The sequence below is a fragment of the Ursus americanus genome, chromosome 16 (genome assembly GCF_024610735.1).
Source record: "Ursus americanus isolate L20-20 chromosome 16, mUrsAme1.1.p, whole genome shotgun sequence".
NCBI classification, from domain to species: domain Eukaryota; kingdom Metazoa; phylum Chordata; class Mammalia; order Carnivora; family Ursidae; genus Ursus; species Ursus americanus.
The window spans coordinates 22,603,906-22,622,216 of record NC_142142.1 but is presented as its reverse complement, the minus strand read 5'-3'; the positions used below and the strand labels follow the sequence as shown (position 1 = coordinate 22,622,216).

General features: G+C 37.1%; 1 protein-coding gene across 5 annotated transcripts in view; it reads left to right on the top strand.

The window, feature by feature from the left end:
* Nucleotides 1-320: 320 nt before the first annotated feature.
* The window catches only part of NOX4 (NADPH oxidase 4), a 184,165-nt gene continuing 166,174 nt past the window's right edge, over nucleotides 321-18,311 (top strand). Inside the window, exons 1-3 of one of the 5 annotated variants that reach the window (XM_087868213.1) lie at nucleotides 321-478; nucleotides 1,140-1,235; nucleotides 14,007-14,052. In XM_087868213.1, coding sequence (XP_087724339.1) covers nucleotides 422-478; nucleotides 1,140-1,235; nucleotides 14,007-14,052 — 199 coding nt within the window. In that variant the 5' untranslated portion in view covers nucleotides 321-421. Of the gene's footprint in view, nucleotides 479-775; nucleotides 1,094-1,139; nucleotides 1,236-14,006; nucleotides 14,053-18,311 lie in introns of those variants that run through there. The other 4 variants (XM_087868214.1, XM_087868215.1, XM_087868217.1 and 1 more) reach the window with 4 other exon arrangements.

Below are 18,311 nucleotides of genomic sequence, written 5' to 3'. Positions count from 1 at the left end.
GTCTCTGCGAGCCGGAGCCTGCGGGGGACGCCTCCCAGTTCCCAGCCGGGACATCCTGAGCAGTGGCAGCCACAACAACAGGCTCGTCCGCAGACAAAGAGGCGGGCGCGGCGGGGCCGACTCGCGCAGCCGGGCGGCGGGGCCGGGGAGCGCGCGCTCCGAGCGCCGGGTCCGGGCCGCGGAGGGTGCAGCGCAGACCCCGCGCGGGCCGCAGCCCCGCGCCCGGAAGACCCGGCCCCGGGACGCAGACCCCGCCCGGGCTGGCTCCGCGCCGGCCTCCGGACTTCCACTCAGTCTTTGACCCTCCGTCCCCCCCCTCCCCGCCCCTCCCGCAGGCCGCACAACTGTAACCGCTGCCCCGGCCGCCGCCGCTCCTTCTCGGGCCGGCCGGCGGAGAGCGCAGCGCGGCGGGGCCGGCGGCATGGCTGTGTCGTGGAGGAACTGGCTGGCCAACGAAGGGGTTAAACACCTCTGCCTGGTAGGATGGCGGTCAGGGCTCTCTCCGCGTTTTCTCTCGTGCAGCGACTTTGATTCATTCTCTGAGCGTGCGCGGGTGGGAAGCTGGAAGAAGTTTTGCCTCTAATTCAAACATTCTCAACTAACAAAACTTTCCGCTGTTAATACCTGGAAATAATAACGACCCCCCCCCCCCACCAACCCATCCCCTCTCCAAATACATGGGAACTTTCATGGACACTGATGGAGGAGCAGATGTGGAGGAAGGGAGAAGAGATCACTTTTAGTGAAGACAACTATTTCTTAACGCTTTAAACATCTTACCCCCTTTGCTCTTTTCCCAGCTTGCTTCTGTTTGGTGTTGCATTTTAACAACATGCAATGCTCGGGACGTAGTGATGTCACTAATTTCTTAGGCTCATTTTGTACTGCACGGGATGCCTGGAGATCATTTAGGAGACCTCTTTGCAACCCAAATGCTTAATCTCAGGTGCAGGGACTGAGTGAGGTCAGGTTTGTTTCGCTCTGAGTGATTTTCAGCTTGCTGGTTAATTGAAAATGCTTTCTGCAATTACTAATCCAGCTTCCACTGGAAGTATTGTGTCCAGCGAATGTACTTGAAGTTTTCATTCATCAGGTAATGTTTATTTTTAATTTTTGTTTTCTCTCTCTGTATGATTTAGTTTATCTGGCTCTCCCTGAATGTTTTGCTATTCTGGAAAGCCTTCCTGCTGTATAACCAAGGGCCAGAGTATCACTACCTCCACCAGATGTTAGGGGTAAGTGGGACTTGGGTAACCCTGTAGAATGGGTTTAGGGTAAGCAGGCATTGCTACAAGGCTTGGTCAATTCTTTTATTTATTAAAGAAACCCTGGTTGTCCACTTAAGAAAGATTTGTCATTCTCTAAAGTGGTTAGGTTTTCTTGATGTATCATTTACGCTCACATAGGTTAAAATGATTGACTCTTAAGAACCAAAGACACTATCTGCTAAAGTGAAAGGAATGAACCTGACAGACCAGGCTAGTAGTGCCTGAGAGAAGTTGCTACATCTTGTCAGCTGCCAAGTGCCTTGAAGGATCTGCCTCACCAGTAGGACCAACCAATGACAGGCTTTCAATTTTCACTAATCAAGACCTCAGCCTGCCCATAAGCTTATCCAGAGGATTTCTGCACTGTTTCCTTTTTCTGCCAGTTCTCACAAAGTAGGTGTCTAAGGCAGTTACTCATTTCTAGGCATTTCTCAGCTTCTTCAACCCTAGGTTACTGGTTGATTATGGTTCCAGTGTTCTGTCTGAATATGAGAATGATATTGTGCAGAACTTTGCTCTGATTTATCTCATGTTGATATTTTTCCTTTTCTCTAGTTCATGACATTTCTGATCTCATTCTTTCCATTCCCTTCCTACTTGACTCCTTAACAAAAGACAGAGGCACCGACGACATCTTTATTTGTATTAGGAGGTAGCATTTTCTAAGCAACAAGCAAAAAGTATAAAGCATATTGAAAAATTTTAGGGCTTCTGAAAAAGATTTTGTCATTCCTTTTCATTGGGGAAGAGAACACATTCTAATTAGGAGATGCGTTGTTTTCTTTTCCATGGTTTAATGATTATTTAAAATTAAGATTAGTTCACATGAATTTGTGGGACCAGCTTTCCATTTCCTTCTTTACATTCACAGATCTTATTTATCTTTAAACCTCAGCTCCAAGAGTAGTGCTTGGTACATGCTAAGACTGCAGTAAATTGAGGTTGAATATATTAACTGATGTTTTATTTTATACACTAAAGTACTATTTTTCATTATCTTTTTGTCACACAATTGATATTTTTAAAGTTTAACACTTATTTTTTAAAGAACTTATTTTTTTTAGAGCTCTTTAAGCTTGACAGTAAAATTGAGAGTAAGGTACAGAGATTTCCCTTATGCTCCCTTACCCCCACACATGCATGCATAGCCTCCCCCATTATCAACATCCCCTACCAGTGTGATACATAAGTTACAACTAATGAACCTACATTAACACATCATCATCACCCAATACCTGTATATATTTTTTTAAGATTTTATTTATTTATTTGACAGAGAGAGAGACCGCCAGCGAGAGAGGGAACACAAGCAAGGGGAGTGGGAGAGGAAGAAGCAGGCTCCCAGAGGACTTAATTTTATTTGTCCTAGGCCAATTGTTCCTAATCTTTTGATGATTATGGTATTACCTCATAGTGTAAGAATTTGCAGGCATTTTTCAAGTCCCAAAGAAAATAAAGTATAACAATGGGATATAATTAATTTTAAAATAAATATTGCTGGCTCCCATCTTTTACATGTTTAATACTGATACTTCATTATTATTAACTTAATGCCTTAGAGCATCTTAGAGCGTACAGAACATTCATGAGAACAAGGTCCCACTGTGATGAATTTTAGAAAGCCTGAAAAGGACATAATAAGTATTCTGATATTACAAGTCTCTCTCTCTCTCTTTTTAAGATTTATTTATTTATTTAGAGAGCGGGAGAGAGAGACAGCACAAGTGGGAGGGGAAAAATGAGAGGGAGAGAGAAATTCAAGCACACTCTGCACTCAGCCCAGAGCCCCATGCAGGGCTCGAATCTCATGATCCTGAGATCACAACCTGAGCCAAAACCAAGAGTTGGATGCTTAACCGACTGTGCCACCCAAGTGCTCCCATAAGTCTCTTGAAGGTGAATTTTAGACTCATAAAAATCATGATGGTATTCCTGGAAATGAATTTACTACCATTTTAAAACACAAATGGAAGGAGGCCCTCCAGTTGTTGATTATTCTAATAATAACAACGTGTAAAGGTTGCCGTTATTCATCTTTAAAAGTAAGGTCGTAACAAAGTTGCAGGAGTATGAGGGGAAGGAAGGGTCCACAGAATATAGCCCATTTGCAAGGAGGCATAGATATTGACAAGCTGTTGATTCTTAGTAGTTTGAAATCTCTGCTTTCTACTCAAAACCAACTATGTATTCAACTGTTTATTCCTGTGATATACCAGGCACTTTACAAATATTTGTTTCAAGCTAGGAAACCATTCTTCCTATTTTACACACGGGAAAAGGTAGGCTGAGGAAGCTGATGACTTGGTTCAGTGTCAGAACTATGATGTGATTGCACTTCTGTCTGTCTGGCCTTTTTGCCTTTCCTCATGCTACAAAGACTTTCAAAACACTTCACTGGCCCATCCCTGTTAGTTAGGCCACTTATTACTCATCATCAGTGTAGCCCAACATAAATGGAATATGAATCATGCAATTCAAATTTTTTTCTGTAGCATGTTAAAAAAGTAAAACGTCAGTGGCATTAAATGTAATAATATATTTTATTTAAAATAGTCTATCTAAAGTATTGTATTAGATTGAAGTATTCAACATGTAGTCAATATTTAAAAAAAATACCAATGAGGTATTCTAGGCTGTTGCCTATTCTTTGAAATATATGGTATGTATTTTATACTTGTACACATCATAATTCAGTTATCAGATTTTCATCAGAAATACTTGACTTGTGTTTAGATTTCATAAAATTTTACAAATAAAAAAGTGAATTCACATACCCAAGCTCTTCCAAACATATTTAAAATTTTCCTACTAACAAAAGGACTATCAGCTTTAAGTTTAAATTAAAAAAATTAATAAACCTAAAAATTCAGTTTTGTGGTGGGTCTAGGCACATTTCAAATGCTTAATAGCTGTGTGCAGCTAGTGGCTACCATTTTAGACAGTGTAAGTGTAGACTGTGGGGGAAGATATTCCTACTTCCATGGTCATATGTTCTTATCATTTTGTTTTACAGCAAACAGTTGGGCACCAACCAGCCCAATGAAAAGACATTTGGAATATGGGTAGTCCTCTTGTTCCCCCTCTCCAAAACAGGAGTTGATATTGGATGGGAAATCATGGGCCCTAGTTATCGGTGTGTAACCATAAAAATATCTCTGAACTTTTTGGTGGTGGGAATCTTTGAGAATGAAGGTAAAATTATTTCATTCTAAGAACTAGTGGATCCATTTTTTATCTATCTTTATTTATATTTATAGGATGCTAGTTGATTGTTCTTAGGTCAGAATTAACGATTAAAAAAATTGTGTAAGAACTGACAGAGAAAAGAAGATCTCAACTGATGAAAGATAAAATAATGTTGAGGTTAATGTGTCTTAGTAGGAGTTTTCATTAGGACTGTTCTTTCCCAGACTGGTCTGACCCAGACCTGGAGGCAGCCTGGTCACGGCTGGTTTATGCTTGAGTTAATGTGCTAATCAGACTGTGCACTTCCTTGGAGATGTTTAATTATGACATGCTGTGAGTTTTGGAATCTTAAAATTAAGCTAAGAAGAAAAAAAGTCTTTTGAGGGAAGCAAACACACACACACACACACACACACACACACACACACACACACACATATATATAAACTAACCAAGCAGTAACCTCCTCCACCTTCCCATACAAGCTTTTAAATAAGGGAATACTTCGATTTTTTAAGATAAAATCTATTTTTGATTTATTTGTTTTCAAGAAATGGAAAATGTAGTTGCTTGCACTTTACTAGAAAGATCCAATGTGTTGTCCCTCACTCTGAGAAATTTAGTTTCCTAGATTTTTTTAAATGTTGGAGCAATTTAACTCAAAATACTACCCATAGAAGCCCTCATATTGAAGTTCATTTATTTCTGAGTTGTATTTCTGACATTTTAATAATTAACAGATATAATTTAATTGATAAGAACATCTTACTTTGAGAAGAGAATGTGTTTTATGCTACCAGATTCAATGTGTCTTGGTTTTATTATCTTTTTCCCCCCAAACTAACATTTGTACATGGACCGTTCATTTTCAAACTAGTTATTCTCATGGTGCTATGATGAGAAATTTATATATTTTTTGCTTTGTCTCACAATAATTATTTAATTTTTTTAAAGGTTTTAATTTTAAGTAATCTCTACACCCAACGTGGGGCTCGAATTACAACCCTGAGATCAAGAGTCTCATGTTCTCCTGACTGAGCCAGCCAGACGCCCCCTCACAATTATTATTTTAGATCTACTGCATGGTCATGAAGATCTTTTTTTTTCTTTTTAAAAAACTTTTATCGAGATACCTATGTTAATTGGAAGAAAGCTGAGAGCGTTGAGGTTTTTTTCTAGTCTCACAGTGACAATCTTTCTTTGGTTAATCATTATCCTTTAAGTGATTAAGAAACATTAACTAATTTACCCTCTCAAAAGTCCTATAAGTTATATCATAATTAACAATTTTCAGAGACAGAAATCTGATGTCATGTGAATTTGGTAAGGTCAGAGATTAGCGTGTCTGTACAAATGGACCTAGGATTTTAGGTCAGTATTTTAGGTTTCACAGCTGGCCTAGGCAGCTTTACTTTTGCTGAGAAGGAATATAGACCACCTATCAGTTTCAGAAAAGGCTTCATCATTAATTCTTTTCATTTATTGCATAAAATGTAAAAGTTACCACCTAGATTTGCCCAAACATGCATTGTAGTTTCAATTCAGGGGATATTTTTAACTGAATGGGTTTTTTTTTTTTTTTTTTGGTTTTGGTTTTTTCTTTCCATTTGTTTGTTTTTATTCTTAGCATTCTGCTATTTGAAAATAGTTTACTTCCTGTTTATTGCCAGGTGAAATGACTTACATTACTTTGATGCAATCATTATACTCTTAATCCATTTACAGTAGATAGAAACTCAGAATTCTAGACTTGGAAGTAAGCTTTGCTATCTTTATTTAGACTTCTTTATTTTCCCAAATGGAAAAATGTAGTTGAAGCGAGTTGCTCACCATCACCCACTGAATGAGTGGCCTGGTCTCTATTCTGGCCCATTGACCCTCAGTCCAACAGTCAGTCAGTTGATGAACAACTCTATGCACAGATGCATAAACAGATTAAACCCCACACTGTATAGACCACTAGCTTTCCATCTTATGTGAAAGATATTTAAAGATGTTTAACAATTTAAGAAGTTAAGGAAAATTATTGATTTACCCCCAAGATAACATAATTCTCAGCATTACAGTTGTTTTAGATTTGTCTCAGACAAATTATTAAGGAATTATGAGACTTATTTTTATTTAAATTATTTCTGATTCCATAATATTTGTTGGACTTATACCACTTAGTGTTTAACTTCCTTATTATATACAGCTGAATACTCCGGTATAATTCTCTTTTATCAATACCAGCCAAAACAGTATAGAATTAGAAGGTGGAATTAATTTCAGAGAATTTCAAATCTACTTCCTTCATTTTGTTATTAATAATATTAATAATATCAACAGGAGGTTACATTCATTGAGGATTGTCTAGGTAGCAAGCATTAGTCTATGAGTTTTATGTGGACTAATTTATTTAACATTTCCATCCAACCTGTGAAGTAGATTTTTTTTTAAAAGATTTTTATTAATTTGAGAGAGCGATGGGGGGAGGGAGCAGCCGGAGAGGGAGAAGAAGACTCCCTGCTGAGCAGGGAGCTCAGCTTTGACTTGGGGTTTGATCCCAGGACCCTGAGATCATGACCTGAGCCAAAGGCTGGTGCTTAACCGACTGAGCCACCCAGGTAGCTCCAGGTGCCCCTGGAGTAGATATTTTTCATTTTTCAGCTAAGCGACGGAATTAGGGATGTTCTGTATGTTGCTAGTGAGTGGCAGAAGCAGGACTCCCTCCCACATACCCTGATTCCAGAACTTGTATTGTTAACCATTGTGCTCTTCTGCCTCTATGTAACATTATATTAGGCCGAACTATATGGAATTGCCATTTTGATAAAAAATAATCAAATGTCAGTCATTTTATATAGTTCAACCTGATAACAACTGTTACCCTTTACTAATCACATACTATGTGCTAGATATAATTAGTTCTTTGCTCTTTCTTTTTATAATCTCATTTACTCTTCATATTTAAATTGTCCTTGTAACAACCTTGAAAAATAAGAAGTATCACTTTTCAGGGGATTGAGAAACTGAGATTCTGAGTGGTTAGGTAACTTTTCCCAAGTCAACAGCTAACACCTGAAGAAGCCCTATTTGAACCCACATTTGTCTCATACAGAAGACCATGTTCTCAATCACTGTGCTCTACCAGGGAGGTTCTGAGACAGATGGGGTTAGAATATGGAATTTTCTACACTTGCCTGAGGTTCTTATGCGTCCTACCACTGGCTCTGCATTAGACTGTCTATATGTATGTTTGTGTGTTTTTGTATTTATAAGTACTCGATCAGAAATGAAGGTAAGATTATTGTTTATGGATTACTCCTAGATGTGAGGCAGACATGTACACCTCATCCTAATTGGTGCCTCCTGTGTTAGTTTGCTCAGGCTTCCATAACAAAGTACCACAGACTTTGGTCTAACCAACAGAAGTGTGTCCTCACAATTCTGGAGGCCACATGCTTTATGCTGTCTCTGGGGAACACCTAGCCTGAGGCCCAGGAGCCTGTAGAATGGCTGAATGTTACAGGGACCTTCGGAGTTGATCTAGTTCATTTAGCTCGTTTAATAGATGAACTTAGTGGAGTTAAATGTCTTCTTTATCAACTCAGTCTTCTAATCCTAGTCAATTTCCCTAGTTCATCATGGTAAGCAATGTGATGATCCTAAAATTGATTTTAAAAGTCCTTGGGTCATTCTGGGGAGGAAAATCAAATAAACAATCAAACAACAATCAAATGAAGATCATGGACCTTGGAGCTATATGGATATAAGTTTGAATCCTAGCTCAGGCATTTATCTCCCTTTATGATTTTGGTAAATTACTTCTCTGAGCATAAGTTTAACTCATCTGTGAAGTCGGGTTTAAATCTTTCCCTTAGTTTAGTTGTGAAGATTACATGGGAACATGTGGTGAAATGCTTAGCATTTGGTGCATAGGTACTCAGCAAATGATATTTATTACTGTAATTAAGTAGTATTATTTAGCATTAATAGTATTAATAGCACTGAATAGTAATATTATAAATTATTTGTGTTTATAAATAAAAATAATAAAAGGAATTCAAAAGTATATAAAGATGTATTATGTTCTTTATACATTCCATGTCAGAGTTTTAACTAGTCCACAAGGTGGTTTCTATTACATAGAAAACTAACAGAAATTATAAATAACTTGCTCATAGAATAAAGTACCAAGCATAAAGCCCATTATGTAACAGGTGTTCCCCCAAATACCAGTTTTCCTCTTTCTTTCCCTCTTGTCTCCTTCATAGCCACAGGTGATAATTCACCTACCTGAAACATGATGAAATCGTTGTACTTACCTTAGAGTGTTGTGTTAAGGATTAGATGATGTAAAAGATAGGAAAGTACTTTGAAGAATTGAAAACATCGTGGATGTGAAAAATGGTTATCATTTACTGCTGCTGTGTCCTGTCATTCCTCCCAGCTTTTAAGGCTCCGGCCACGGCACCATGACAGAGCCCCCCCCAGGAGTCACAAAGCATAGTCACAGAGAAAGGAATAAAGGAAAAGTGGCAGATGCTCTTTAACATCCAATACGTATTACATTTACAGTATTGACTCTTGAAATGGGACCTTGAAGGTCTGTGACATGTTGTAATTAATAATTTTGCTAAGGCATGAACTAAGACTGAGACCTTAGTATGATAGCAGATGACTTAAGTGGGGAGTGGGTCTCACTTCTTAGTATCCACATTTTAATGCAACTTTGTGATGTGATAGTAATCAAACAATGTGGTAAAAGTCATGTGAAAAGTAGTTTCTTTAGTGCTTTGGCAGTGGGACTAAAGAAAAAGTAGATTAGGATAAAGATGGACTTTGCATGATCAGTAGAATGTTTACATGTTTAGAAATTGAAAACTTGAATTTGACAATGACTCTTATCTAGAGATAAATGAATTGAATACAAGTTCTCTGGGGAACTTGGTTTAAATTGCATGATTTAATGGTTTTCATGAATGGAAATTGTTAAAGGTCTTCAGACACATCGCAGGGATATCAGAGGTTTAAATAGTTTCAGGCAAGAAGAGATGAGTGATGTACACAAAGTAAAAGCATTTTATACATCTGAAATTAAAAAGAAAGTGGGCACTTCAATACTAAGATAAATCTAAGAAATTATTTATGGTGAATGCCTTTCTGACTATATTCCTTTTTTCCTGTGATAGGATTACCAAATAGCTGATTTCAAAGTGCCAGTAATTTTGTTTCATGTGATCTTAGAAAGCTCAGGTGCATTGGAAAGATACGAAGGGGTAGTTATCCAAACAAATTTCTTTTTTCTGCGTGTTATACTTTTGATTCTCTTTGCTAATTTCTAACCCCCCCCAATTCTCTCTCTTATGGGCCTTCTAATTACTTGCATAACTCATTGTCACCCTACCTCGAATGAGAACATTGATTTCCAGGCTGGCGAGGGTGTCCCAAGAGAATTGTGGTACAAGAAAAGAACCACCTCTTGCGAATATGCTGAAATAGGGTGATAAGAGTACTTTTACCTCTCATTGATTTCCCTTGGCCAAGTTGCTTTTGAGAAGGTACTTTGGGCCTTTGAGCTTTGTTAATTCTCTCAGTTGGAAAAACATGGGCCCAAAAGCACATTTGTAAAGTGCTTTGAGTCATGCAAAAAAAGGTAAAGAATATGTTTTTCTGCCCCCTCCCCCCACCCCATCGCTCAGAATATCTAAAGGGAAAACGAAGCAAATATCATCGGTGTTCTATATTAATGGGTTCCAGTTGGGAAAAAATGACTCATATTAAGCCACAAGAATGCAGAGCTTCAGTATGAATGTTCTTCCATTCAAGAAATGGCATTTGCTGTTGGGCATTGTCTGTATTACATTTGTTACCTCCCATGGAAGTTTTCTGTGGAGTTGGAGTTTGGCTTGGACTATGTAGAACCCATCACTGAGCTATTTATTTTGATTTTGTACATTTTGTAAAACATAAGAGAGGGAAAGAATGAGTCAAATGGACATCTTAGAAGAGTTTACAGTCATAATGGATCTATAAAGTTTACTTAATTTTGGTTTGCCTGAAAAAAACTAGTCTCTGACTTTGTACTGATTTTAAAGCTTGGGCATGTTATTCTTAAAGAAGAAAATATATTTTGTTCAACCACAGATTTTAGATATATAAAATTTGTTCAAGTCTTATAGGACATGAGTAAAAATTCTTGTTAAAACTGTCTGTTACCACCTTTTCCTAAGCATGAAATGACTATTAGTTTAAATTTCAAATATATTAATACCTGTGAAAATTCCAAAGTTTAATGGAAACAATATAATGTAATGAACAATGTAATATAAGAATATGGATTTTGTGGACAGATTATCTAAAGTGGAAATTGTGACTTTACCTTTTAAGAAATGTATCTTTAACTAATTTATTGAAATCTGCAAAGCTTTACGTTTCCTCAATTTTAAATGGAGAATTGTATTATGAAATCGAACTACCTAAATATTCCAGTATTGAAATATTCTGACTTAAAAAAATGGCAGTTTTGCATAGTTAAATTTAGTATCTCTTACAGGGTTTTGTTTTGTTTTGTTTTGAGGAGAGGATTGAGTAGAATGAGGAAGAAATGCCTGTGAGGCCTTCAAAAAGAATGACTTCCCTTTTTGCTAATGGCAAGTTATAGTAGACAATGCTAGAGTCATTTCTTTCAGGCCACGTTTTTGAAGTTGAGAATGTTTTGATGTTGAAATCTATTTGTAAATGGCTGCTAATGACAAAATTTCCAGCAACTAAGAGAGATTAACTCCTAATTTCATACAGCGTATACATTCTGAATTATTTAAAGAGCTATTTTGCAAGCGGCAGTGTGTTTTTGTTAATTACAGTTTCAAAACTATTGAAGCTCATAATTAATTGCTTTTTAACTGGTAATGGTTTTCAAATTTTATCTCAATTTTTTGGCCTTTTTATCTAAATTTTTTCTGTCAAGCCAACCAAAGATTGAGGTACACACGAAGAGAACTAATTTTAAAGGAAGTTAGCAGTGAATCTTCTCTGTAAAAAACAAAGGATTTAAAAAGCTATATTTTGGATTTCAGGTACAAAGTCTTTAAACTTATACCTTAGTTCGTAGCACACTATCTTTGTGGGTCTTTTGCTTTCTTCATCATTCATTCATTAATTCATTGTTTAATCACTTTTCATTCTCCAATTCTCCAGTTCCTTTTTCGTCCTGACAGTAGCAACTTTTTTTAACATGCTGACATGTATCCTTCTATTGGTATTTTATTTGCATTTTTCTTTGAATTCACCAAAATGGTATTATGCGTAGATTCATTCTGTTTCTTGCTTTTTTCCATCTGGTATTATGTTTTCAAAGTCTATCATGTGACTATGCGGTTCTTTGGGTTTTTTTTCTATTTGCTACACAGTATTCCATGGTTCGCATCTGCCACAGTTTACTTGCCCATTCTCCCAGAGATGGACCCTTTGATTTCCTCCAATTTCCTACTACTTCTGGTAATACCATGATGAACATAAAGCATACTCTTAGAGTGTAAATATTATACAGTAGTTTCCTGGTTTTATACTTTAGAGACTTTGCCCAATCACTGGAGGACAACTAATCTGTTCATATTTTAACAAAATTACATATTTTGTTAGGTTATTTCCATATACTTGTTATAATGGTTTTTGGTGAGATTAAGATGACGTTGGAGGTGATATCACATATAGAACAATTTTAAAAACTGACATTCAGTTGTAGTAACTGGTTTTCAGTGAGAAATCTAAAGGTTATTGGATAACTAAAGGGAAGAATGCAGCAAATATTTTAAGTATTATTTGATTTCTGTATTCCCATGGCTTTTTTCTTATGTATTGCACATAATATTAACCATTTAAACAAAAAAAAAGCCATATAAAGTTACAGTAAAAGCAATAATAATAACACCTATAATGTCAGACTTAGAAATATAGGAAATGGGGGGTTGGTGCATCTGGACAGCGCAGTCTGTTAAGACTCCAGCTCTTGGTTTCTGTTCAGGTTGTGATCTCAGGTTCCTGAGATTGAGCCCCCCATCAGGCTATGGGCTCAGCGGGGAGTCTGCTGAAGTTTCTCTTTCCCTCTCCTTCTGCCCCTCCCTGCCATGCTTTCTTTCTCTCTCAAATAAATAAATAAATCTTAAAAAAAAAAAGAAGTATAGAAAATGGAATAAACATAGGAGAGATCATTAGAAGGATAGGTTAATAGAGAGGAATGGATCATAGAAAAGATAAACAAAGAAGCGTCACAGCAACGTTTCTCCCTAACTTTCTGAGCTGCAAAGTATAATATAATAGATAGCTGTATGGACCCAGAGACCAAGCATGGTTGAAGGGTTTGGGATGAAGTATGACTGGAGGGTTGTTTTTGTTTGTTTTTTCAGTCCATTTTACTTAGTACCTACTGTCTTACCCATTTTGGCCATTTTGGTGTACCCAGGTTTCGCTTTCTTAGAATTAATATCTTCTTGGAGACAGTATTTTTTTCCCAAAGAAAGACTAGAACAAATTTAACTGGATTCAAAGTTGAAAGTTATGGTTAAAAGACATGCTGAGTTAGCTAAGGTTACTGATGTTTTGAGGACAAAGATACAACTTAAAAAGAGTTTTATAGATTCAATTAAGAGGAGTTATTAACAAATAGAATTGAATTCAGGAGGAGTAAAATAGATATGTTTAAGTGGGTATGTTTGACAGTCATGAGAGAAAAATCTTAGTATTGAATATTCTATATTCACTGTATAAGTTTTATTTATTTATTAATTTTTAAGATTTTATTTATTTGACAGAGAGAGCGAGAGAGCACCAGCAGGGAGAACTGCAGGCAGAGGCAGAAGGAGAAGCCGACTCCCCACAGAGCAGGGAGCTGGATGTGGGGCTCAATCCCAGGACCCTGGGATCATGACCTGAGCTGAAGGCAGACACTTAACCGGCTGAGCCACCCAGTCTACCCCAGAGTATGAGTTTTAATATACATCGTTATGGATAGTCTGATTACAAGTCTAACCCAGTGAGGGTGTACCATTGCTATGGCTGTTGTTTCCTTTCAAAAATTATTCCATGTGTTCAGGCCACTAGTGTATCTGTTTTGGCTTCTAAGTTTGAGGAGGAATGTTGAGAAATTAAAAATGGTTTAAGGATGAGGAAGAATGATGCAAGATTTTGGAATGATTGTTCCTGATGAAGAGTAGCTGAGATGTGACTAAATAAATATCCAGTAATTGTGATCAGATGTGCTGGACCTGTGACGGAAGAGAAACAGGGCCTGTCTCAGCTTTCTAGCCAACTATGCTCTGCAAAATACCTGCCATTCCTCGGTGTCTTTCCCCGTGCATGGCTAATTTCTGTAGGAGGAGGAACTATAACAATGACATAAAAGCAAATGCATTGTAATTCTTGAGACCCTTGTTCTTGTGCTTTGGATAGGAGTAGATGATAAGAGATGAGCATGAATATCTGAAGGAATGTGATAGGTGAATTAAAAAAATACATTCTGTCAGCTAAAGAGGTCAAGCCATTTTCATTTGATGTGTTTTTACTTTTTAGAGCAGTTGTACAAGAGAAAATGGAGCAAGTTTTTACTATTGTTTTGGTAAGTTTTCCAATTCTTAGGTTTTGGAGACAATGACCTTGGAAGAGGTCACAGGTATTAAGTGTGATGAAAATGTCATACTTTTAAATCTGGTGACCTGTTCAGTAGACAGCATTGCCTGTAGAAACCCATGAATGTGTTCAGTGCAATTCTGGATCCCACTTAGGTTGAACTTTTGCAGACAGACACATACCTTCTGCTCTCTGGGCTTCTGGCACAGGAAAGACAAGGTAGACAAAATCTGGACAGAAATACCATGTTACAGTCTTGCTTTCTTCTTCTCTAAGAGCTATATTTCTTTCTGACTTGTAATAGACTTCTTTTATTTTTTATGTTCAGTTAGCCACTGTATAGTACCTCATTAATTTTTGATGTTTGTTCAATGATTCATTAGTTGCATATAAAACCCAGTGCTCATCACAACACGTGCCCTCCCTAATACCCATCACCCGGCTATCCCATCCCCCGACCCCCCTCTCCTCTGAAACCCTCAGTTTGTTTCCCAGAGTCCCTAGTCTCTCATGGCATGTCTCCCTCTCTGATTTCTCCCCCTTCAGTTTTCCCTCCCTTCCCCAATGGTCGTCCATGCTACTCCTTATGTTCTAATATGAGTGAAACCTTGTGATAATTGTCTTTTTCTGTTCGACTTATTTCACTTAGCATAATTGCCTCCAGTTCCATCCATGTCAATGCAAATGGTGGGTATTCATCTTTTCTAATGGCTGAGTAATAGTCCATTGTATATATGAACCAAATCTTCTTTATCCACCCGTTTGCTGAAGGGCATCTTGGCTCCTTCCACAGTTTGGTAATAGACTTCAAAGGAAAGACTACATTCCTACTGAAAATGGAAGAAAGTTTACTTCTAGAAAGGGTGGAATGATGGATGATGATGTATAAAAGGAAAGATTTGAGTTAAGCATAAGGAAATCTGGATATGAAGTCAGGATGGATTCTATTCTTTTTGGTGATCCCTTTAATTATATGGAAACAAAATCCGCCCCGCCTTCTTTCTTTAGAACTGGTAACTTCTTTAGAGACTGTGTTAAAAAAAAAAAAAGAGGTTTATAGATTGGAAGAGAGGTCAACTTGAGTAAAAAATTACATCATATTTAAAAGTCTCCAGGGCAGTTGGTTGACAGAAACCAGCTAGGATCATTTGGCATGAATTAGAGTTCATAATGGAATGAAAGGACATTCATGAGCTTTTGGATATACTTCAAGACCACTGAATCGGTAGTTTATTTTGGAATTTTTAAAGGAAATAATTACTCCAATTATTATTAACTGCTTTCTGATAGCTCATGGAATGTTATTCATTATTGTTTTCATATGAAACCTTATCAAATAGATAATCAACTTTTTGAAGTAACTTCTCGTTGAAATGTCATTTTTAAGAATCCTTAAGTGCAATCTTGCCTGTATGAAATGCTTATCATATTCTAAATTCATATCTCTATTGTAATATCTTAATGGTACATACTGAAATATAAGTTAGGACCACAAGTTTGATTTATAGGGGTAGGTAAAATAAATTGTTCTGATTTTCTGCCATGGACCCTTTTGATGATTATAAAGACAATAAAATGTGCTTACTATTGCTTTGGAAAATTATATGGACTACTTTACAGTGTTGTCTCTTTTTGCTCATATATCTGTCTCACTTCTACTTTTCTTTGGCTTTCATTGCTAAAAGCATATTTTCCTCAAGGAATATTTTTGTCAAAATAATTTTCACTTAATGAGCGTGCACTTTTGAGGTCCCCAACAATAAGAGTCATTTTGGGCACTGCCACTTAGCAGTGCTGCCACTTGCTAGCTTTTGGGGGAAAACAAGGAGATAAATAGGTAAAATAATATAATATGTAAAGTACTCCAAAGGAAATATGGAGGTTGGAAGAGGTGGAATGCCATCACAAATAGTAGGAATGGCAACAAACACCATGAGCTAGGGATAGGGAATGGAGAGAAGAAGAGCTGATTAATCTGGGTAAAGCATCCAGGAGCTGTATTAAACATAAAAGGGTAGCCAGTTGGCCCTATGGCATCATCAATTTGGCTTATTTACAGACTTTTAATACAAGTTGGTACAAAAAGAGGGTTGGACTAGATGACCTATACAGTCTCATCAAAGAGCTACAGTTGCTCTGAGGATTTTCTTCAAATTGGGTGGCATGTAGTTCCCTAGAGTATTTCCTAGTATCCAGAATGGTGGCAGTTGGGGAAATGGAGGCAGAGTTGCTATTCTTGGACAATATTGTGTGATGGAAAGAGTAAGTCTGAATGTAGCTCTAGATATCAACTAGATTTCTTGGGTGATCACTTTTGGTCTTGATTATTTTTTTCTTAATTTCCAAAATGAGGACACTGAAAGATCATCTCATAGGCTCATTCATTCATTCATCCACCATAAATTTATTGAACACCCACTAATTGCTTAGAACTTTTCTAGAAATCTTTAGATACAGTCGAATGCAATAAAGCTCAGCTCCCATAGCTGCAACCAGAATCTTAATTCTTCAGAGCTGAGGATGGAAAGACAGGCTAAGAAAAAGTTATTTGCAGGAAAGCATGCCTTAAGAACATTTACATTCTGAAATTAGAGCAGGTTTGTGGATGGCCAGGGACCAGGATTATGATAATAGCTTCTGTTGACTTTTTACTAGATGCTGGGCACTGCACTAGGTACTATACTTAATACTCACAGTAACCTGTTGAAGTTGATATATCGTTTTTATTTTATAGATGAGGAAAGTAGACATGGTAAGAAAATACATCAGGCCACACAGCTCATAAAAGTGTTTTAAACTCAGGTTTGTTTGACTTTGAAATGCATTCTAAAATAGTGATTGCCAAGCCTGGGTGTACCTCCTGGGACCCCTCTCCAGACCTAAGGAATCAAAATTTCAGGAAGTACAATGGAGATGTGTTTATTTTTAAATAGCCCATCAAGTGCTTTCAGTGTGCAGTCAGTCAGAGTAGGAAAATTTTCTGTAAAGAGTTACACAAAAGGCAGGGAAACCTACTGGTTGGATAACAGATAAGCAATTGAAGGAGTAAGGAAGTATTATGGTTTGGGAAGTGTGCTGGGCAAGATGTCTGGATTCATGTCTCTGTTCTGGGGAGTGACATGTTAGCCTAGTTCTAGTCCCTGTTTCTTTCCAAAACAGCAATGTGAATAGTGGCAAAAAGAAGGTTGGACTGGATGACATGTAAAGGCCCATGATAGAGCTACAGTTCTGTGGCTACAAAACATGTAAGAATTAGGGGTTGTGTAGGCTTCATTTGGTTTGATTAAAAACAGTCAACAAAATTGACCTTAATGAGTACAAATTTACATAGTTTTAGACAAACACAAAATATCAAGTCAGAATATAAAATAATTTGTTATAAACTTATATGGTAATTTTTTTCCTGGAAATAGTCAACTAATTGTTGACTTGTTAAGAGGTAGCTACAGAAAAATGACCAGTTATTTAAACTTACTTTTAATACTTCTCTGGCCTTTTCAAATCCCTTTGAACAATAGTGTTGCATAGATATTTACATGTAGAATGTCATATTTCCTCAAAATTGTTGAGAAAATTCCCATTGGAGAGCAACATGTTCATTTGAAAGTTAATTTACTATAAAGGTAGTTGGCAAGTCAATGGTTTCAACAGAATTTTGTTATACTTTAATGGTGTTATCAAGAACTTAGATGAAGATGTGGAAAACATGAATGTAAAATTTTCAGCTAAAGCAAAATTGAGAAGAAAAATGTCAGAATATAGAGTTTACATCCAATATGATAGACTATGCTAAACCCAATCCATTCTTGGATTTTTGTACTTGCACTCTCTTACCTTCATGGTTTTTTTTTCCACTGTAGGATAGGTGTCACTGGTTGGTAGCGACTCATGTGAGAAAATCTCTATGTTGTACACTTAAGATGAGCCATTATGTAACATAGTTGCCCTATGAAATTAGCAGAGATCATGGTTGTGAGGGAGATGATGCTCTTCAGTACTGCCTGCTACTACTACTATGTTGATTAATATCTTGAGGATATGCTGCATTCTGACAGAGTTGGGAAAAGTCATAGAGATGAGAGGGAGTCTAACAATTATTTCAAGAATTTCAGAGGCAACTGATTGTGTTTCACATGAAGAAAACAAGATTGGACTAGGAAGTCATTGTTCTTTTATCTTCAGTTTAGGAATATTATTATCTAGAGCTGCCTGGTGGGCAGAGACACAGAGACACAGACTTCACGCCAG